Source organism: Culex quinquefasciatus, chromosome 3 (genome assembly GCF_015732765.1).
Source record: "Culex quinquefasciatus strain JHB chromosome 3, VPISU_Cqui_1.0_pri_paternal, whole genome shotgun sequence".
NCBI classification, from domain to species: Eukaryota; Metazoa; Arthropoda; class Insecta; order Diptera; family Culicidae; genus Culex; species Culex quinquefasciatus.
In genome coordinates this window covers 189121292-189145311 of record NC_051863.1, presented here as the reverse complement: position 1 = coordinate 189145311, position 24020 = coordinate 189121292, and the positions used below count along the sequence as shown (strand labels likewise).

General features: G+C 31.9%; 1 protein-coding gene across 4 annotated transcripts in view; it reads right to left on the bottom strand.

Annotated features, from left to right (window-relative positions):
- Positions 1 to 18095: 18095 nt before the first annotated feature.
- LOC6051597 (rap guanine nucleotide exchange factor 4) overlaps positions 18096 to 24020 on the bottom strand; it is a 356238-nt gene continuing 350313 nt past the window's right edge. For all 4 annotated transcript variants that reach the window (XM_038266004.1, XM_038266005.1, XM_038266006.1 and 1 more), the window contains 2 exons: positions 21058 to 21236; positions 18096 to 18758 (listed from right to left, as the gene is read on the bottom strand). In XM_038266004.1, the coding sequence (XP_038121932.1) occupies positions 18634 to 18758; positions 21058 to 21236 (304 nt within the window). In that variant the 3' untranslated portion in view covers positions 18096 to 18633. The remainder of the gene's footprint in view (positions 18759 to 21057; positions 21237 to 24020) is intronic.

Here is a 24020-nt window from a genome sequence, read left to right as displayed (position 1 = left end):
ATTACTTAAATTACTTAAATTACTTAAATTACTTAAATTACTTAAATTACTTAAATTACCTAAATTACCTAAATTACTAAAATTACTTTAATACTTCAAATACTTAAATTACTTAAAATACTTAAAATACTTAAATTACTTAAATTTCTCAAATTACTTAAATTAATTATATTACTTAAGATACTTAAAATACTTTAATAACTTAAATTTCTCAAATTACATAAATTAATTAAATTACTTAAAATACTTAAAATACTTAAATTGCTTAAATTTCTCAATTAATTACTTAAATTTCTCAAATAACTAAAATTAATTAAATTACCTAAATTACTTAAATTCCTTAAAATTCTCAAATTACTTCGATGGCAAAAATTACAAAAATATGGATGTGATCAATTTTGAAGGGAGGGGTGCGACATAAACTTTGAAAAATATTTGGAACGGCCTTATTGTTATTCATATTACATATATTCGACGCTATTTCGGCGGTTTGACATTGTTCGTAAGGCCTTTTTTCAACAGGCTACGAAAATTATGATTTTTACGAAAAACTTGCAACACTGTCAAATGAATTTTTACTAACTTGCGTCATAGCTCAAAAGTTGAGATTTGCTGTCATCAAAACTTTTTTTTGTTGACAATGGCTAAATCAAATCTGGAATTTCTTTCGGTAAACAAACTATTAGGTTGAAAAGTGAAAATATTTGAAACATTCTTTATTATTTTCTCACGTAATTTTGATCGATCATCTGTTCGACTCGAATACTCTCAACAGTCATCAGCGCACCGCACAGTTTGCTTAAACTCTTTCTCTCTGTTACTCTCTTGCTTAAACGTTCTACATATTTGTTTACCATAGCTAGAAGGAGGAAGAGGAGATAAGTGTTTGTGTTTTTTTCCAGGAGAAGTTTTGTTTTTTTTTCTTTTCGTATATATTTTAATATGTATAAGTTAGGATACCGTTTGTTTTTTCATTTATTTTTTTCAGCTGTCATCAACACTATTAGAGAATTTTCTTCTAAATATAACGTCAGCTAGGTTAGGTTTCTCTTCTGTTACACCTTGTTTGCTTTTATTTTGTTGTTGTCTCTTTAAAGTGATAGAAAAATACGATTGTATGCTTCTTATGATTTTCGCTCGCTTTTCTTTTTCCCTTGCTCGCAACCCCGCAATCCAAAATCTACTAATTACATCACACACAGACAGACGTGTACAGGGGACATGTCCCAACAACGTTCAATAGACTCTCTAAACTACTGTGACCATTCGCGTTAAAAAAGTGTGAGTCTACGTTTTACTTTTTGTTTTGTTTTTACTTTCTTTCAGTAATAATCCTACCAGGAGCAAAGAGAATTTGATAATTTTTCAGTTTTCTTTTTAGGTTTAGAATTTTTCTTACAACGTTTTTCCTCCGTACTTTTGCTACAGTTACTTTGTTTTAAACTTTATGGGAAACAGCTTAACTTACACGGGTGTGACGTTTTCTTCTTTTGTACAGAGTGAGATGATTTTATGTTGTTGTAAATTTTCAAAACAGCAAATAAAAATCGACGGAAAAGTTAGTTTGGTGGAAGCATACCCGGCTCTCTGCTTTGACCTAACTTTACAAGACAACACCAGCTTGCCTTTCGATAAGATCATCTCTGTTTGTTTTTTTTAATCATCTTCTTTAAATTGGAGTTTTTCTTACAGTTTTCATTTTTGCATATGATTTTTTTTTTCAATGGTTTTCCATTGCAGAGTCGAACAAAGTTTACTTTTCACTCTCAAAAAACGATAACAATACAGGACTCGAAAAGTTGGTTAAGGTATAGATCGCTATATACGGACCAATAATGTAGTGTTTGTGTGTGTGTTTCTGCTTTCAAGTGTGGATTTAAGGTGAAACTCTTTGGTTGCAAGTTCTATCGGGGTGCTGCTTTTAGCGGATTGTCTTGACGGAGATAATCTACGACGGTGGTTTGGGGGGGTCGTGACAGCCAGCTGTCACAAAGAGGCGCGGTTTTACGCGGTTTAGTATGAGCTTATGGAATGATGGTGGTATTTTGAGATGAATCTATTGATTTATTTGTGAGACTGACGAGAAATATTTGCATTTTTGGGAATTGAACTTGTTTAAATATTGGAATGCGAGATTCAATAAAAACATAATAAACTCAACCCCCGGTGGTTGGTCACTTTTTTGTTTGACACTTCAAACTAAACTCAAACTAAAAAGTAACGAACTATCACTTTTCATTTGGGATTTAAGGTGATCCTGTTCGTTTGACAAAAACTGGTGTCAAACCATCGGGGTTTCAGAAAATTGGAATTTCAAAAATTATTTATGTAAAAAAAACTCAAATACGAGCAGTTCTCAACATTGCACAATTTTTTCGCGATTTTCAAATTATCAATTTTTGATATGAATGAAACTTTGCTTTCCCTATGTCAAAAGAAAATGGGTATCTCTGTTGCAAATGAGTGATAAAAAAGCTATCTTAGCTATCTTAATATCTTATTGTGTCTCGTGATTCCCTGCGATGGCATTCTCTCTCTCTCTCTCTCTCTCTCTCTCTCTCTCTCTCTCTCTCTCTCTCTCTCTCTCTCTCTCTCTCACTCCTCCCCTTTTCCTCTACTATGCGCTCTCACCACTGAGTCTCTCAATCTCTCAGAAAACTGCAATGAAAGAACGAGAGACGGCGATTAAGAACCGAACACGTTGTCGTGTTCACACACTCGCGATTGATATTTTCCTTTGCTCTCCCATTCCCGCTTCAACGATCATCCTACCGCTACAGCGTATAATCACAAAAGCCGCCACAAAACGAATTTCGCAAACGCAGTTTAACGGGACGTCGTGCGTGGTCGGCTCCTAATCGCCATCTCGCGTTCTCTCATTGCAGTTTTCGGAGAGATTGAGAGACTCAGCGGTGAGAGCGCATAGTCGGGGAAAAGGGGAGGAGTGATAGAGAGAGAATGACATCGCTGGAAATCACGAGCCACAAGAAGAGATCTCACAAGCTATAGTGACGGCCGCTGTACTCTCGGATGTTTTTGGTGCAGAGATAATCAAATGATAGCTTTTGTATTACTCATTTGCAACACTGGTACACGGAAAAATACTCTCTTTGATTTAACTATTAAGGACTTAAAGTTGAATCCCTTTAATACGTAATTCTTAATTTTCGATTTTTTTTAAATATGTTTTTAGGGGACTAAACAGACATCCTTCTATCTATAGTGCGTGATGGTGCAAAATCTGGTTTAGAAGATATCATTTTTTGCAAAAATGTGTTTTTTTTTAAATATCGGAAATGAGGACAAAAAACATTATTAAAATAATTTTTCAAAGCAAAGTCAAATTTGCAAAGCCATTTTGGAATTTAAAATTCAAAATCACTTTAGCGTAGTTAAGGGGTTATACCTAAGCTCGACAGTCAAAAATAAGACAACAAAAAAAATTTTTTTTTTCGTGATTCGATTATCCGAATTGAAATTTTTCCGAGGTCTTCGGATAATCGTGTATGGACTGTATTAAAATTTATTCTTGAAAGAAAATCGCCTCTGCAAAACATATTTATAAAAAGCAGATAAAATTTTCTGTAATTTTCTCTCGGGAAAATTTAATACCGGGCAATTAGAATCTGTGATATAGCCTTACAAAGATTTCGAATGGATGTAAATGAATTTCTTGGAGTGTCACCTAGTTAGCCTGCAATTTTCAACTGACGTTATCTCGGAACGGAAAGAAATAATTTAAACTTTTGCAAAATTTTCCATTTAAAAAAATATATTTTTTTTATTTTGTTCTAAAATAAGAAGAGCGTCCAATTTCCCGTCCCGGTAAAAAAAACCCGGGAATTCCCGGGATTTCCCGAAAAATAATATTTCTCGTTTCCCGGGAAATTTGTTAATTTCCCTGGAATTTCCGAAATTCAAGTGGAAGTATACATTTTCCTTACTTTTTGATCTAATTTTTTTTGGAAATGAATAAAACAAATAATGAGAGAACCCAACTTAATTTATTCATTTTAATCTACTGGGCATATTGAAATAAGAAAAAAACAGGTTTATTTCAGGTGTATTTCAGATAATATTTATTGTAAAATAGGTTAACAATGATATGATTTCATTTTGTTTTTATATTTTTTTTTCCAACTGTAAAGGTCTGTCTCAAGATTATTATTTTTTTAAACCTGTACTGGGTAGGCCACACAAGGACCATGCACTATTGTTGGAAAAAAAAGTTTTTCAATAGTATTTGAAAAATAGAGACGTTGAAAATTGTATTTAGCATTTTGGGGTGACTTTGTGCAAAGTATTTGTTTTTAAAATCAGATTTAAATTGTTAAAATTTTACACAATCACTAAGGTTGCTGATAAGTTTTTAAGAAGAAAAAAAAGTCAATGTGTAAATTATAATGTGTTTATAAGATTTTTAACAATATACAAATAAATTTTAGGTAAAATTGATAAAAGTTAAAATTTTGCCTAAAAATCGTTTAAATGAGTTTTGTTGATAAAATTACGGTCTATAACAAGTTATTTGCCATGAAAAACATAATTTCTGTATGATTTTATTTGTTTGCTTTATGAGTCAACGTTATCTTTAAGCATATTCCCTTGAAATGGTAACAGAGACAAATTTAAAAGTAGGGCGTCCAATTTTCCCGGGTTTTGAATTTCCCGGGAAACGTGAAAAATATTTTTCAAATCCCGGGAATTCCCGGGATCCCGGGAATTTTTTTAAACAATCATAAAATCAATGTTTTCATTAAATTTGTTATGTTTTTCATGCTTACAATCACACGGAGAGACCGGCCAGGGCAAATCTAAGAAATTCTTGGTTAATTTAACTAAAAGTATGGGCTAATTTTTTACACAGCTTTTTTTCAACAATCGATTGTTGATTTTGTTAACCCGAAATTGCTGACCACCAGTAGGTAAAAGTAACAAAAAATAGTTAGAATTGCCATTTTTGTTGGTTAAATGACCAAAAAAATTCTAGCAGTCGACTGCTAGAATATTTTTTTCAGAAAATTAACTATTTTTTTGTTTTCAGCTGAATAATTGTTAAATATTCTGTAAAAAACAGGCTGGACAATATTTTTCAACCATTTTTAACTTTTTTCGTTGTATCAACTGAAATATTTTTGCATGCAGCAAATTATTAGTGGTTTATAACAAAACATTTCTTAATTAAACATAATTTATGTTAGTGTCTATATATATTTTCTTTAATTATTTAACGATACAGGCTGGGCCGAATTTCTAGCTATATTTTTAACTAATGAGCAATTCTCTACGAAATCGGTCTTTTTTCTTCAATTTTAATTTTTGTATTTTTTAATCCGGCTGAAACTTTTTTGGTGCCTTCGGTATGCCCAAAGAAGCCATTTTGCATCATTAGTTTGTCCATATAATTTTCCATACAAATTCGGCAGCTGTCCATACAAAAATGATGTATGAAAATTCAAAAATCTGTATCTTTTGAAGGAATTTTTGATCGATTTGGTGTCTTCGGCAAAGTTGTAGGTATGGATACGGACTACACTGGAAAAAATAATACACGGTAAAAAAATTTGGTGATTTTTTATTTAACTTTTATCACTAAAACTTGATTTACAAAAAACACTATTTTTAATTTTTTTATTTTTGATATGTTTTAGAAGACATAAAATGCCAACTTTTCAGAAATTTCCAGGTTGTGCAAAAATCACTGACCGAGTTATGAATTTTTAATCAATACTGATTTTTCAAAAATCGAAATTTTGGTCGTAAAAATTTTTCAACTTCATTTTCGATGTAAAATCAAATTTGCAATCAAAAGTACTTTACTAAAATTTTGATAAAGTGCACCGTTTTCAAGTTATAGCCATATTTAAGTGACTTTTTTGAAAATAGTCGCAGTTTTTCATTTTTTTAAATTAGTGCACATGTTTGCCCAGTTTTGAAAAAAATATTTTTGAAAAGCTGAGAAAATTCTCTATATTTTGCTTATTCGGACTATTCCAAAAATATTTTTTTCGAAGAGATCGGAAAATTTCACAAATGTTTCATATATTAACATTGAAAATCGGACCATTAGTTGCTGAGATATTGACGATAGAAAATGGTGGGTTGTTTGGGTGAAACTTAGAAAACATCAATTTTCCTGTTTTTAAACCTTTGCATTGCAATATCTCAGCAACTAAAGGTCGTATCAACAAAGTCCAAATAAGCAAAATATAGAGAATTTTCTCAGCTTTTCAAAAATATTTTTTTCAAAACTGGGCAAACATGTGCACTAATTTAAAAAAATGAAAAACTGCGACTATTTTCAAAAAGTCACTTAAATATGGCTATAACTTGAAAACGGTGCACTTTATCAAAATTTCAGTAAAGTACTTTTTGATTGCAAATTTGATTTTACATCGAAAAATGAAGTTGAAAAATTTTACGACCAAAATTTCGATTTTTGAAAAATCAGTATTGATTAAAATTCATAACTCGGTCAGTGATTTTTGCACAACCTGGAAATTTCTGAAAAGTTGGCATTTTATGCCTTCTAAAACATATCAAAAACAAAAAAATTAAAAATAGTGTTTTTGTAAATCAAGTTTTAGTGATAAAAGTTAAATAAAAAATCACCAAATTTTTTTACCGTGTATTATTTTTTCAGTGTAGTCCGTATCCATACCTACAACTTTGCCGAAGACACCAAATCGATCAAAAATTCCTTCAAAAGATACAGATTTTTGAATTTTCATACATCATTTTTGTATGGACAGCTGCCGAATTTGTATGGAAAATTATATGGACAAACTAATGATGCAAAATGGCTTCTTTGGGCATACCGAAGGCACCAAAAAAGTTTCAGTCGGATTAAAAAATACAAAAAAAAAATCGAATGACCGAAATCCTAGAGAACTGCTCTAATGTCTTACTTGAATACAGAAAAATATTCGTACATGTAGTCAGTAATTAGCTGTAGTTAGCAATATTTTTATTTAATTTGCAGTAAATTTTGTAATAATGCCTCACAAATTAACTTGTTGTACTTGTACTTATTTGTATTTTTTTAATTGTTATTATAAAACATGTTATGTTTGATTAATGTTTTAAAAAAATTATAATAAAAAAAGCATTTTACAAATTTTGTTAAACATGTTCAAAAAATATGTTTAATTTCTCGTAAATTCCTTAAAAGTAGAAACCGAGCAAAAATGTCACCAAGTTTTAAGCTTATATTTTTATTATGTTGTATACAATTAAGTGTTGTATTCACTTACCATCACTGAGAAATCATCCGATAAGTCGTCATCATTTACAACGGTCTCATGTTTAGTTATTTTTCTTGAGGTTGGACACAGAATTTACACCAAGGCGACCTTTTGCTGCAAATAGACATATGAAATTTATTATTAATCTAATAAAAAAATTAATTCCGGCTCTAAACTGATAAAAGGAACGTAAATAAATGTAATTATAAACAAGAAATATCAATAATGCTACTTACCCAGTTTGCACTAATTTAACAACTACTTTTGGCAACATACTTTCATTGCATTTGATTCAATTTATTTAACGTACTCCGATTCCTGAAAACAATATTTTGAGTTTTACTTACCAGTTTATTGAGCAGTCTTTTTCAACAGCATTTTTAAAATATTAATATCTTCTTTTTATATCTTTTATATATTTTATTTTTTAGACATTTCCCACCATCGAATTTTTATTTTGATATAATGTGTACGCATTTCCATGTATTTTATGGTTGATGATTCTGAAATATCCATCGTAAGCACGAAGGTTCCTGGTGATTCAGTTTTCTAATTAAAAACACAATAGATAAATTGTTGTGTAAAATTAAACCCATACTTACTTAGATTAACCAACATTTTGTTAAATTTGCCCGTGCAAGTATTGTCGTGCAAGAGTTGGCCCGCCTCTTCCTTCCACTGCCCCTCTCTTTCTTCCAAACATTATCATAAAGTCCCCTCGCATCAGAGGTCCCCATTGCGAATGTCCTCGTTTTGCTCTTCATAGTTTATCACCTGCAAAGAAATCATCAACAAACTTACTCACCAATTCCACCTTCACAGTTGCAGCAGTGTGCACTTCGATTTGCCACTTCAACTTAGCCAAATAGTGTAATTTTCACCTTTCACATCCTCTTACTTCACAATTAACAACACAAACTCAACAAACCGACCGCTCTCGTTCGAATCCTGACTTCAAATGACAGATGTAAACAAACCCAAGTTTATCTTCTAAATATTCAACCAAATGTAAATTATATTCAACCAACAAAATTTTTGATTTTCCTAAAACAAAAGCTAACAGTCGAGCACGTTCATTCGAGTTCGGGAAATCTGTTAGCTTTTTGTCTCTAGCATTTTCAACAAACAGGTTATTAAATAAATACTGAATTTTAGTTATTTTAACGGAATATTGGCAGTAACAAGTACGTTTTTGTTAAAATTTACGAAAGTAAAATCAACAATTTTAATTGTTAAAATTTCTGGGCACAGTCTCTCCGTGCATAGAATTAGCTAAATAATGTTAATTGGTGATAATCTTTACTTCAATCTGAACAAGAACAGCAGTTTTTAGTTAGTTTAAAAAATATTAAAAATGTTTGTTTTTTGTTATGCTTTGGATTATTAATGAATCATAATCCAAAAAAAGCAAAGCAATCCACTTTAACGACCCCGGGTTTTTTTGTGGTGGTCTCTGTTGCAAGTTTCTGCTCATTTCTAGGCGTCCGAAGGTTATGTGTGGTGAGTCATTTTTTAATCCAATGTGATTCAAATTATTTCATAATAATAATCACAAAATTCTTATTAATATATTTCTTTATTTTTTTTTATATGAAATGACTACAAAAGCTAAAAAAATAATTGAACTGTAAAAAAACCAGAAACGATAACAAATAAAATGAATCCATCCAATGTAAAATTTTAGATAAGTTTAGAATTTAATGTTTTATATAAAAACATACCTACATGTTTTATATAAAACATTTTGCAAACTATCTTTAAGTCACTACCACCAACTGGGGGAAATCGGGACTGCAGTCTGAATAGGTACAGGATTTTTAGAGCAATAAATTTGAAAATTTGTGTACTAATTGTTTTGTTAATTTAAAAAAATATCAGAACATTATGCTGTCTTAACTCGTTACTATTGTCCTAAATTGCTCCAGATGCCGATGTTTGAAGAAAAATAATAAAATATCATTTTTCAAGTTTAAAATCAATATTAAACGTAAATATTGAAAAAATTAATAAAATTTAATGACAAATATTTAAAGCGGCATTTTGTCATTTTGTGGATCCATTTTGTGGATCCGTAAACTAAAATTTCAATAATTTTCCCTTATAAGCCAAATAAAAGTTGATATATGCAACTGTTCATCAATTTCCACAACCAAACCTGAGTTTTCTGACCAAAAAATGATTTTTATTTAATTTCGGGAATTCCACGGACAAAATATCAAAAATCCCCTATTTAAAAGCATTGTTATAGTTGAGAAGCATGAATTTCTTACTGATTCAAGATTTGATTTTAAAAATAATACTTCTCAACAAAAAAAAATTCAATTGATTTTTTTTTATTTGTTAAGAGCTTAAAGACAGCATACAAAATTAGAAAATTTCAATATTTCAAATTGGACGCTCTAAAAATAAGCAATAAAGAAAATTATCTTGTTTTAGATATTTTCATACGCTTTGTTTTAAAAGTAAAAAGAAAAGAATATTGAGGAGATCAGACAATTTTGCAAATGTTTCAATTTTTAATATTTAATTGATCGCCCCAAAAATCACGGGTCAAAAAACAATGTTAAAAAATATTGAGAAATTTATTTCCTAAAACAATTTTTAATGCACTATTCTATATTTGGTAAGCTTGGATTCGCTTTAAAAGAATATAGAATTTTTGAAAAAATCCGATTTTCACCACCGCAAAACTTTTTTTTTCGTGAAAAAAAATATTTCAAAGCATTTCTAAAATCACTTTATTTTTGCACTGTTGGTCTACTAAAATAGAAAAAATGAATAATTATTGTGAAATAAAGGAATCGGGATTTTTTCCGTGTACTCATTTGCCTCTGAATTGTTCTAATCTTATTCAGAAATGCTGCCGATGGCATCTCAAGATAGACTGATTTTTGAGCAAACTAAAGATTTGAACATAAGGAATCGATGGAATAAGTTCCATTCAAACCAATAAAAAATCTAGAAAATTTTGTGTAGTCCCAAAAAATGCTTTAATGGTTCCGTATTTTATATGAATGTTTCGAATACATTACTGTCATATTATAAATATCATGTTCGAAAAAATACAATAAAAGTGTAATTTGTATATTGTTTTGTTAAATCGCAAAAATATTTTTAAAATTTCATCTAAGAACAGATTTGATCAAAGAAATCATGATAAAAATTGGCAATATCTATTTTAATTGTCAAAAAAGAGAAATAAATCCGACAAATTGGGTCTATCCTTTACATATCTAGAGTTTTTTTTAAAAAGGTCCTATAAATATATGAAACACAATAGCTTATAGGACCTTTAAAAAAAAACTCTAGAAATATTCCTCGTTAGTTTCGCATTATTTGTTTTTTTTTTTTAATGTAAATCACACGTAAGTTACACTACCATGGTATATACCAGTGACCAGATGTTGTGCACGATTTCTGCGACAAAAAGAGTTGCTTGATGTGTTTTGTATATTTTGGTGAGCCTTTGTTTCTTTCATTTCTAATTTTATTACGCGAAGAATGACATCGATTTGATCGACAAAATACGGACTGATTGACATGTGCATTTCTTGTGTCTGAATTTTTAGCTTGTTATTATTTTTTTTGTTCTGGCCGTTGTAGCTGTGTTTTACTTAACAGTTGACTTAAACATTGATTTTTTTTGTTTACTCTGATATCACTATCATCAAGTCACTACTAAAGGTCATTTCCTTCAGTTTATTTTTTAAACTATTCTCTCTTTCTCTTTGCTTCTCCATTCTTCCAGCAATATCTCTATAAATACTCGTCTTCAACATCTTACAGCGCTAAACATTTCAACAATTACTTGTAGGAGAAGATACTTTGATTTCACAAAAACTCTTTACTCTGTGTTACTATCACGATTTCGGAGAAGCCCGTTCGCTGTCGCCTTTTTGCTCTATTCTATAGAAAAAACTGTTTTTTTTTTGTGTTACCCTATTTGGTTGTTTTTCATAACTTCTGTGTGGAAAGATTTGGAGAAAGATCGCAAGATATGAACGTGTGGCTTTAAACTGGTTGTCAAAGTGGTTGAAAAACGAGAACATTCAAAAGTGCGGATTTAGAAATTTAGCCTAGAAAAATCGACTCGTCTACAGTAGAGAACTTGGCCACGGTTTTTGTTTTAATCTTTTACTTTTTCTCTAATTGTTACAAACACACGGCGTTACACGACGGTCACAGTTACGTTTACATCTTTTGTTTTTTTTTCTAAATGCTGCGCTTTTGCTGCCGAGAAGATTGTCTGCTAATCACATTGATATTTTTTTTTCTTGTTTTAAGTTTCTTGGATTTATGTTTTATTTGTTTGATGATTTTGCATTTGCTTGTAAAGGTTAGGAAGGGAAAAACGGTGTAGGAAAGCCTTCAAGTCACTTGGACCAGCCAAAGGTTGAAGTGCTTTATACGGTCTAACTTAAGATTGCATATTCTGAACTTTTAAAATGTATCCCAAAATGGTTTTCCCTATATATATTCAATAATCAATCTAGAAAGATATCGTTTTTCAGTCATTTCTGAACAAATTTTTGACAATAAATTTCCAAACTTTTATTTTCTTTATTGCTTCGATATTATAAATGTGTTCAATTCCTTAAAAAAAGAGGTTTTAGCAGTTCCCATATAATAGATTCGCTCACCACAAAGCTCAACCTTCCAGCCTTTGCAACCCGAGTACTATTTCCACCCGAACATAATCCACGTCTAAGAATAGAGGATGATTTCTCTGAAGAAAAAAAAATCTCTACAAGCAATCTGAAATCATTCAATCCCTTTGCAAAAGCCCCTTTCGCAGAAACCAGAAACGGAAATAGCACAAATTTCCTGCCCCGGGATAACAGACGAGGCCCAAGTACAAAGCCCACAGAATGCACTTTAATTACTGGCTGGCTGTCTTGTCCGTCTTGTCCGTTTTTTCAGTTATAGCTTGAACTTCTCAGATTTTCCCTTCTGGTAGACTGGTTCAAATTTTGGGAAAATCTTGATTGGATTCGATTACTTTTTTAATACACAACCTCGTGAAATTTGTCTCTCTTTGAGGTTATTGAATTTTTTGAACTTGCTAATCTCCAAGCTTGAGCCAGTCTAGCGTCCATTCCTGGAAATTGCGTAATGAGTGCACTAAGCATCGGCGCGTTGGATGCTGCTGTGAATAACGATGTACTGTACTTATTCGGTAACTGGTATGAGAAGACCTTGTTACGCTCCATACAATTTACATAGGGCTTTAGGACCCTATAAAGGATTTTTTTTCTAAGCGCAATGACACTGGACGACCATAAGGAGGTTGAAATTAATTTTGAATTTAAAAATGCGTTTTATACCCATCCATTTGTTTTGCAATCATTGGTTTTCAAATTATTAAAGTATTGACAACAAAAAAAAAAAACTTTTTGCAGTACTGTAATTTGGAATTTTACAAAAAAAAAAAACAAAATATTTCAAATGATTTCAAATGTTTGAACTGAAAGTGAGATTATAAATAATTATTAAAAAAAACATTTTCCCAAAATCCTCATCCCGTGAAGTTATTTTATCCGACCCGCAACGACATTTCAAAATAGCTCTATGAAATAATCAATAAATAAATTGAGTGTTAAAATTAAAAAAAAATAAACTAGAGATCACAATTTCAGGTATTATAACAAAATATTTATTTGTTTTTATTTGGCTTTTGACATAAATTGTTTCTAATTCAACGTTTTGTTTGAATTTTGCCTTTGTATTTTTAAATGATTTTATTTCACACTTAAACATTCTTTATGTTTGAATTTAATTCTTATTATTTCTATATTGATATTTTCAGAATTAATTATCATACTTGAAAAATGTGCAAAAAAATTGCAAAAAACACTAAATTTAAATATTTTCATGTATTGGTTATTTTTACTTATAATTGAATTGTTTCTTTTTTGAGGTTTTTGATTAAAATTGAATTAATTTGTCGCGATATTTATTTTCAATAAGATTAAATAGATTTTTAAGTTTTTTTTCAAGCAAAAAATTATCGTTTTCAACAATAATTGTTTGCTGGAAAAAAACTTAAAAATCAATTTATTCTTATTGAAAATAAATATTGCGACAAATTAAAAATATTTAAGCATGAGCATGAGCATGAGCATGAGAGACCACCCATGGTTGTCCTTCTCCGTTGCTGAACAGGACCGTAATATCCTATCAACACAACCGGTCATACGCTTCAACGATCAAATAATGTTTCCCTTATCAACAGCATTCATGAATGCGCTGAAAAGATAAAACATCACGATCATCAAAACTAGAGCCGTTGCTAATAGGAAACAGTCATTGGCCACCAACGGCGCCCGCCATGTCAGTTTGTAGATCTCGAGGGAACGGGACGGGAATGTTAGTTAGCACAGGCTGCTACCAAGGGTGGGTTCTATACGATATCCACACCCCTGCGTGTGCCGGAAAACTACTTCTACTTGGGATTTTGTTAGTGGGAAAGGGTAATGGCCAGGATTCATCATAGAGGATGATGATGTGGCCCAATAATCAATGAATTTCGTTGAGTGATAGGGTGATGTATTATGTATTCTCAAATCAAACAATCGGATGATGCGGATGAAACCATTCCCGGTTATTTGGTGTTGAGTTTAGCACAAATGATTTAATCTTAGACAGCCGGCTGTGGAAAGATAGAATCAAAATTGTGTGTGATTAAAAGGTGAAATATTATACTCAGCGTAACACATTTACGTAGAGTTGACCTGAGACTATTTATACTTTTAAGTTTTTATAAGATGAGCGACCAATTAATTACTGATGAGTTCTGAGTTATCTGAAGGACTTGAACAATCGCGTTGAAACAATATTTGTCACCGTGCTTTACGAGCTATAATGCTAAAATGTGATTTCGCGGGAAACGAAAGGTCAAATATAATTTATATTATGCTAACGCAATTAAGAACGAATCTTCCCATGAAACAATCGCAAAATCATAGAACAAAGAAACTCGACTGACTAACGAGAAAGACGATCGCGATATTTGAACTTTACAATCTAACTAAGAAGAAAAAAAAGCCACGTCAATAGCAAGGAATAGACAAACATACAGGTAACCACAAAACGGACTGCCTCAACTGTCATCGTGACAACCAGAGCAAGCCGCATATTCACACACACACACGCGCGCACTCACCCGAAAAACTCACCGACGACGAACGACGCGAAAAAACATGCGATCCGTCGGACAGGCATCGCAAAACGGACTGGCTCAACTGTCATTTTTCTACCAGAGCCAGCCGCACCTTCACACACACACACGCGCGCACTCACCCGAAAAACTCACCGACGACGAACGACGCGAAAAAACATGCGATCCGACGGACGGGCATCGCAAAACCTATTGCGACAAATTAAAAATATTTAAAAATGCTTACTAATGAGTCAATAAATCAAATAGCAATGCGTTTTTTTTATTTAAAAAATTCTAAGAAATTTGAAGAATGACAAATTAAATACTAAAAAAAATTCTTTAAAATCATTTTTAAATGATTGTATAATATTTGAATAATTGGAATTTTTCGTAAAGAAAATTTGAATCCGAAATTCGTTTCAATTTATAATTTTATCAGTTCATTCATTAATATTAGGGTATAATTACAATACAGTTTTAACCAAAGCAAAATAAATCAAATAAATACAGCTCTGAAAGTGATCTTTGTTTTTCTTTCTTAAAATCAAGATATATGAATCTTATTTTCAAAACTAGTTTATCTATTTTGTTAACTTGAAAAAAACCAAATAAAATACATTTTATGAAAAAAAAAAACCAACATTAGTTCCGGCCCGCAACTGTCTGATAGATCAGAAAAACCAGATATGGCCCGCAGGGCCAAAAGATTGGGCACCCCTGGCTAAAGGTAGCCAAACCCCGTTCTTTCGTAAAAAAATAAATTTTACCATTAACGGTTTCTTTATGCAGTTTTCCAACTTTTGAAAATTGTGCTAATGTTTAAATATTTCCTAAAATTTCGATTAAGAAATTTGAATGTTTAGCCCTTTTGAAGTGTAAGTTTGATTCCAAATTTTTCGAAACATGTTTTTTTCGAAAAGCTAAAAAAAATCACAAATGTTCAAAATTATGACATTAAATATGGGCTGAGATATTAGTATTAAAAAAGGGAGGCTTTTGGGTGAAACAATTAAAACTCCATCTTCAATTTTTCTTAGACGAAATTTCAGAACATTTTTGGAACTTTTCGAAAAAAAATCGAAAATATTTTAGAAAAATCGAAAATCTACGTTTTTTAAAGTAAAGAAATCTAATTTTAAATGTCCATATTTTCAAAACGGTACACTTTATCAACGAACTTTTTCAAAATTGATTAAACAAACTAAATTTCATTTCAATTTTTTCTCAATTGTTCAAAAATTAGAAATGGCAAGCCTAATTTTCGTAAAAAATAATCAAAAAGTCCCACAAAATGTTTCCTACATCATTAAACACGAGAAAAAGGCGGGTAAGCTGAATTTTGAGCCAACAGCTAGGCCAACAGGTAGCTTTTTCACAAAACTCGATATTTGATCTTTTTTTTCATTTTAACGCAAAAAAAATGACAAGACAAAAAAAATTAAAAGAGCAGTCAAGAAGATGTCAAGAAGAGCCGCGAATTTATTTTTTTAGCTTGATTTAAAAATTCAATTGAAATCCTTTGCGGTTGTATAAAGGATCTTTGCATTCAGAAAAATAAGTTTATCGTTGTGAACAATAATATTAGCAATTTGAGCTTCATTTTAAGACTTAATTTCTGGCCTTTCTAGCTACCTTTCAACAATTCAAGTTTTGTTAAATAGTTACTTTTTGGCTAGAAAATAGTTCTGGCTATTGAAATATTATGCGCCCGTTTCAGATGTTGCTCCGGAAATATCATAAATTTAGGAAGATGTGCTACGGCCTTTTCCGAACTGGGGTCCCAAAATTTAATTTTTTAATAATGATTTAAAATCCTTTGTTTAATTGCCTTTGTTTGATTTTGCAAGTTTTTTTTTTTCAGTCTAAACAAGATGCGATTTCTTTTTTTTTTTCAAAAGTCAATATTTCTCAAAAAAATTGCTCGGCGGCAAACATTTTGCACGTTTTGCTCTAGGACGGATCTTATGTGTTTATTTGAAAATCAGCAGAAAATTAAAAAAAATGTCAAAATTGTTAATACCAATGTCACATGGTTTCTTTGGCCTTAGGGAAGGACTTCGCAAAGTTTAAGCCAAATCAAAAATACAGAAAAGTTAAAATAAAAAAAAATCGGCCGATTTCGTAAAAAGTGCCTTAGTAATTTTTGCACACAAGACTCCATACAATGTTGCGGGCTGGTCATACAAAATGGGCGTGTGATAGATTTGGTGTCTTCGTCAAAGTTGCTGGTTATGATTAGGACTTTTCAGTAAAAAAATGTTTACTGAAAAAATATGATTTTTTTATTTGACTTTTTCGATTTTAGAATATTCACATCAGGGATGCCATTTGGTTTTTTGAAATGTCTCGACAGGTTTAGTAAAAAAGTCAAATCAATGTACACTCATGGAAAACCATCAGAATAGGCATTTTTATGCATTTGTACACTTCTAAAATAACTCGATATTTTTACAGCATAGAAATTTCAAAAAGTCTGTGCACCTCGAAGGAAGTCTGACACGAGCTCAGATGTCTGTGAAACACAGCCACATCTGTGCATCTGGCATCTCTGATTCACATGCTCATGGATGAATATTTAAAATATAAAAAAACACGAAGTCATTTGTGAAATTCTAGAGAATTATTCTTTATAGCAAATGGTGGTTAAGCGCTTCGTTTGCCTTTAATTGGCGTCTTATCTGGCGATCTTGACATTCATTCGTTGAGTGAGCTTCGCTAAGCCACTCACACAGTCATTTGACTCTCTCCACAAACAAAACTCGCGCAGAGCACGTTCGTTTGACGCCACGTAGCGCACCGCACAAGCAAGAAGGAGAGGAATTGAGAGACAAATAAAAAGAGAGAGAGAGAGAGTGCAGGCTGCTTGAATGCTGAGCTTGATTTCGTTTGTTGCAACATCGTGTGCTGCCTTTTCAAAATTAATTAAACCATCTCACACGAGTGTCAACTAGCCAGAAGCAATAATTACAACCGTGTGCTTGCGTGCAGATGATGTTTACGGCATTCATCTTAGTGTCAGTATAGAGCAAACCATATCGGTTGCATCCACCTCCACAACTAATTGAGCGCAAGATGGTGTGTGCCACCACGCTGGAAATTCCGAGGAAAATCTCGCAACGTCTTTTGGAGATAGACAGAGACGCAAAATGCAATTTCGACGAGCTTTTCCCCGGCTTACACGAAGCAACGGAAGGTTGCACTAAGGGCGGGTTGGATTGCAAGATTAATGCAGCAGCTTGAATTGCATTGCTTGCCGGTTTCGGGTTCGGATTCTGGGTGGATCCTAAGCTTTGTGGTGCGCGAAATGAAATTTTGTAGAAAGAAGACGATCCGTTTGAGGGAATGTTGGGAAAAGATGGGTTGCTGTTTAGAACGATTTGCTTTGCGCAGAGGTCAACATCACAAACTAACGACTATTATTTCTCTGGAACATTTAGCTATTATTGGGTATGATTTGTGTGGATATTTTCCGTTTTTGTTTATCATTTTTCATCTATCAGATTTGTGTTCTGTTTTGTGTTTGCTTGGTTGGCCATACCAACTTAATTTAAAATACTTTGCGTGAAATGATGTCATAAATTTCTGCGAAGGGATTAGCGTTTACAACTTTCTAAAAAAGGGAAAGACAAAAAGTTTTCCGAGAAGGAATGACCCTGAATTAAAAAAAAAAAACAAATAAAAACATAAAGAAATAGTGACTTAAAACGTTTATTAGACAAAACTTATAAATGAAATAAATATTTGTAGTGTCAAGTGCTAAAACGTATGATAAACTGACTTTCAACTGAAATAATTTAGTCATAACAATAACGTAGATTAAAATGTTCGGTTAAACAAAGTTTTCCCTAAATATAAGAATTATGGTGTTAAGTTTTAGCAATACTAGTATTATGAGATGTGTTTGTTTTTTCAACTTATTCGTATTCTGTACAAAAAAACTGCATTATAAAACAATGTTCTTCTTTTTGAACGTAAACAAATCTTTACACATTTTCACCGCCCATACTCATACATCCTCATCAAACTCGTTCACTTTACCTAACTAATCTTAGCAGTAGAAAAGTGGTACTAAATAGAATTGCCTTAAAAACAAGTGTATTTGTATGTGTGTGTGTATGTATGTGTGTTAGATCAAACTCTTAGCCCGCTATTGGTCTCACTTTTAATCCCATCCCCCCGTTGTCCCCTGTTGCAACGTTGCCGTTGTTGGTGTCGTTTTGGGGGTCAGTCTTACGACCTTCGCGGCTCCACCCGCTGGGACATGGCGTTCAGCACTCTTTGGTTGTCGATGGTCCGGAAGCAGCTGATGTACTGCCGCAGCTCGTTTTCGTTCTTCGGCGACGGGGGATCCAATACTGGAAGTGCAGAAAAAAAAATGAAAATTTGATTAATTAATTGCAGTTACACGCAAAAAAATAATAAAACTAAAAACTAAAAACTAAAAACTAAAAACTAAAAACTAAAAACTAAAAACTAAAAACTAAAAACTAAAAACTAAAAACTAAAAACTAAAAACTAAAAACTAAAAACTAAAAACTAAAAACTAAAAACTAAAAACTAAAAACTAAAAACTAAAAACTAAAAACTAAAAACTAAAAACTAAAACTAAAAACTAAAAACTAAAAACTAAAAACTAAAAACTAAAAACTAAAAACTAAAAACTAAAAACTAAAAACTAAAAACTAAAAACTAAAAACTAAAAACTAAAACTAAAAACTAAAAACTAAAAACTAAAAACTAAAAACTAAAAACTAAAAACTAAAACTAAAACTAAAAACTAAAAACTAAAAACTAAAAACTAAAAACTAAAAACTAAAAACTAAAAACTAAAAACTAAAACTAAAAACTAAAAACTAAAAACTAAAAACTAAAAACTAAAAACTAAAAACTAAAAACTAAAAACTAAAAACTAAAAACTAAAACTAAAAACTAAAAACTAAAAACTAAAAACTAAAAACTAAAAACTAAAAACTAAAAACTAAAAACTAAAAACTAAAAACTAAAAACTAAAACTAAAAACTAAAAACTAAAAACTAAAAACTAAAAACTAAAAACTAAAAACTAAAAACTAAAAACTAAAAACTAAAAACTAAAAACTAAAAACTAAAAACTAAAAACTAAAAACTAAAAACTAAAAACTAAAAACTAAAAACTAAAAACTAAAAACTAAAAACTAAAAACTAAAAACTAAAAACTAAAAACTAAAACTAAAACTAAAAACTAAAAACTAAAAACTAAAAACTAAAACTAAAACTAAAACTAAAAACTAAAAACTAAAAACTAAAAACTAAAAACTAAAAACTAAAAACTAAAACTAAAAACTAAAAACTAAAAACTAAAAACTAAAAACTAAAAACTAAAAACTAAAAACTAAAAACTAAAAACTAAAAACTAAAAACTAAAAACTAAAAACTAAAAACTAAAAACTAAAAACTAAAAACTAAAAACTAAAAACTAAAAACTAAAAACTAAAAACTAAAAACTAAAAACTAAAAACAAAAACGATTGCATTGTATTTTCCTCAAGGGAGCATTCTTTTATTACGTAACGCAGTTGGGGGGAGAACGGGGAGGGGATTGGTATCGAAGGCCATGTTATGTTACGCTCAGTACATTTTTTTAAACATTAAAAAATGCATTTTTTTGCGTTACGTAATAAAAGATCGTTCCAAAAACTGTGTTAAAAAGTTGTGATGTAGTTCTTATAAAACTTCTTTTCAACTTTAATAATTTTTCGACAGATTGTTTGCTATCTTTATATTTATGGTCTGCAACACACATAACTTTTTTAAGTTGCAGCGTTTACCCTAAAGCTGCGTTTAAAAACTCGAGTCGTAATTGCAAAATGGCGATAACTTCCCGTTTCACCTTAAAATAAGCCAGAATGTATACAAACTTAGATTTTTTATCGAATGAGTTGAAAATTCGGTAAACTTTACCGATTTCGGTAAAAAAATCTAAGTGTGTAGTTATGGAAAAAACAGCTATAAAAACTTCTATTTTCATTAAAATTTAGAGACTTATAATTTTTTTTTTAATAAAAATAAAATATTTAAGAAGTCTGACTACACTCAAACCCCGTTGGTTTGACACCAACTGTTGTCAAACGAACGGGGTCACTTTTTAGTTTGACACCCCTTTTACACGGAGTTCACACACACTACCAAACGTTTGTTGTGATAGTGTGCGTGAGCGCTGCGTAAAAAGTGACAGATCGTCACTTTTTAGTTTGACTTTGACCAACCAACGGGGTACAAACAAAAAATGTTTCAAACGAAAAAGTGACCAACCATCGGGGGTTGAGTGTATTACAGAATTTTGTTTCACTTTATTCCCCTTTGTCCATTCGACCTCATGTCTTTCGACCTTTTGTCGCACATCCGTTTACAAATTATAGGGTACGGAACCCTTAATACGCTTTGATTTTACAATTTTATGCATAAAACTAATCCATTTATTTTCTATTTCATTTACTGTTAGTTAAAATCTAGGTTTTTTGAAAATAGTATATCGATTGATTTCGAATTTGTTGATTTTTGTGCACCATTAACCGGGTGATATAAAACCCCAGAGAGAAAAAAATGCCTAATCTTTACATAATTTGTTACCATGAAATCATTTAATACAAAAAAAAACCTAAAATTGTTCTCCTTACCGAGGTGCCTGGACCGGCAGAACCGCACGCTGCGCATCGTCTGGGCCATCATGTGCATCTTCTCGAAGTTGACCAGCCCATCCAGGCTGGTCTTGTTGCCCTCGTGGGCGAACGTCATGTCCTTCAGCAGCAGGGGCATAAACGGGATCACCGGCGGCTGCAGCTTGCCCACCGACATTCTGCGGAAAATGATGAGAAGAAATAAAAGTATAGAAAAAATTGGGAAGACAACCCTGTCAGAAGGAAGATAGCTTATCGAGAGCTTATCACCTTTTCTCCCACACAGGTAATTTTCGGTTTCTTTTTTTTTCGAAGCAACGAAGAAGGCTTCCTTCAATTGAAAACTTTTTGATAAAAGACATGGACACCTTTGGCTTCCTTGAACCCCCCCCTCCCCCCCTTCCTAAAAATACCTTCTTTACTTCTTTGAGGGCAAGACTTTTCGTACGAGGAGAAGATTAAACTGTTATCTCGTGATCTTGAGCCGGCTCAAACCCTCCAAAAAACGAGGGGTTTCCCTTTTATGTCGTGCACGACAGTACTCTACCATCGGGATGAAATGAAAAAAAAAAAAAAAAAGTGAACCATATTGCTATCTCTGCTAATAATGCGAAAAGTAAATTTAATTTGGCTTTTAATCTGTTTTCACCATCTGAGGACCGCTTTCGGGGTGGTCCAGGCCGAAACCGAATTTTGAGGGAAATGGTTTTGGCTGAACTTAAGAAAACTGAAACTGAAACTGAACTGAAACCAGTCAATCTCTAAATGCCCTTTCTTGAGCTGGTTTGGGCAACATTACTCCCATCGTCCCCCAATCACTCACTCTCAAACGGAATGTTCAAGTTTTCTGTTGTCGTCTGTGCCATTTGGCCAATGTCCAGGTTTCATCCAATCGATGGATTTTGTCAAGTTAGTGATTGCTCACTTCCGGACCGGTCCAACTGTTCTTGGCCCGAGCTTGTGAAGGAAGAGCTCTACATTCCTGTCGAGCAATTTGCACCCAAACTTGACAATCCTAATCACCTGTTCAATTTGATAGTTATACTCTCCTGAAAAGAATTGCATAAATGTCAGAATAACACGAACAGTAGATGATGCCGGAGAGTTTGAACTACAGCTGGGTTTAAAGTGCATTTCTGGTATGCGCAGTATTTATTTATTATTCTTTAAATTTGGCTTCCGCCTGAACAACAACCAAAGACTAATATCTTGTTTCAATCTTGCAAGTCGAACAATTGTTGCAGGAGCAAACTGTGGGCACTTTGTACACGAGCAGCTAAGAATGACGTTGCTGGAAAATGGCAACCAACTCCTGATTGAAGATTTGTCCGATAAAGTTCCGCCGGAAACATTGATTTGTCATAAACAAAAAATGCATCTGTTCCAATCTAGCATCGTATTCAGCCGAAACATTAGATTGCAACTCGAGACAATAGTCTTGGAATAAAACAATATGAGAGTAATTCTGCAAATACAGTCGACACACTGGTTTTCGATCTTCTCGATCTCAATTTAAATTTTCTTCATTCCTCGATATTTTCTATTGCTTGAAGGATGTCTTCCTCGACGGTCTCTTGGATTTTTTGTTTTACTTCAAAAATCTCTCCCGGCTGTCAAAAATTTTACTTCCTCATGGCTTGCATAGATATTTTACTTAGCGAAACGCTGCTGAGCAGTTCTCTACGAAATCGGTCTTTTTTTAGAATTTAAATTTTTGTATAATTGATCCTTGCACTGTAACTTGGATTTGGCCCGCACTTTTCTCTCGCACTTTTGACAACAAAATTTCCAAAAACTAGGCAACCAGCAGTTGTTTATTTACATTTCCAGTCGCAGTTTCCACCAAACTGGACAATCGCACTTTAAAATTGCGATTGACAGGTGAGCAACATCGGCTCGCTTTGATCATTTTGTGAGAATGTTAAAATTTCCCAAGCCAGTTTGACAAGTCGCAATAGTGCGATCGGTAGCAATAATTTAGTGCGAAGTCCAAGTTAGTGAGAATTGCGCAATAATCCGAATGAAACTTTTTTGGTGCCTGCGGTATGCCCAAAGAACCCATTTTGCATCATTAGTTTGTCCATATAATTTTCTATACAAATCTGGCAGCTGTCCATACAAAACGATGCATGAAAATTCAAAAATCTGTATCTCTTGAAGAAATTTTTTGATCGATTTGGTGTCTTCGGCAAAGTTGTAGTTGTAAATATTCAATATTACGCCCTTTTGAAATGTCAGTCTTGGTTTAAAAATTGTGAAATTATTTTTTTCGAAAAGATCGGAAAATTTCACGAATGTTTCATATTTTAACATTGTAAATCGGACCATTAGTTGCTGAGATATCGACGATAGAAAACGGTGGGTTGTTTGGGTGAGATTTGGAAAATATCAATTTCCCTTTTTTTAAACACTTGCATGGCAATATCTCAGCAACTAAGGGTCGTTTTAACAAATTTCAAAATCGCAAAATAAAGAAAATTTTCTCAGCTTTTCAAAAAAGTTTTTCACAGATGGGCAAACATGGGCACTAATTTAAAAAAAATGAAAAACTGCGACTATTTTCAAAAAAGTTACCTACTATAACTTGAAAACGCGCACTTTATCAAAATTCCACTAAAGTACTTTTTGATTGCAAATTTGATTTTACATCGAAAAATGAAGTTGACAAATTTTTGCGACCAATATTTCGATTTTTTGAAAAAAAAAAACTGTGTTGATTCAAAAAATCATAACCTTGTCAATGATTTTTTGCCCATTCTGGAAATTTCTGAAAAGTTGGCATTTGATGTCTCCTAAAACATATCAAAAAAATTAAAAATGGTGTTTTTTTTTAAATCAAGTTTTAGTGACAAAAAGTGAAATTAAAAATCACCTATTTTTTACCGTGTATCATTTTTTTTCAGTGTAGTCCATATCCATACCTACAACTTTGCCGAAGACACCAAATTGATCAAAAAATTCAT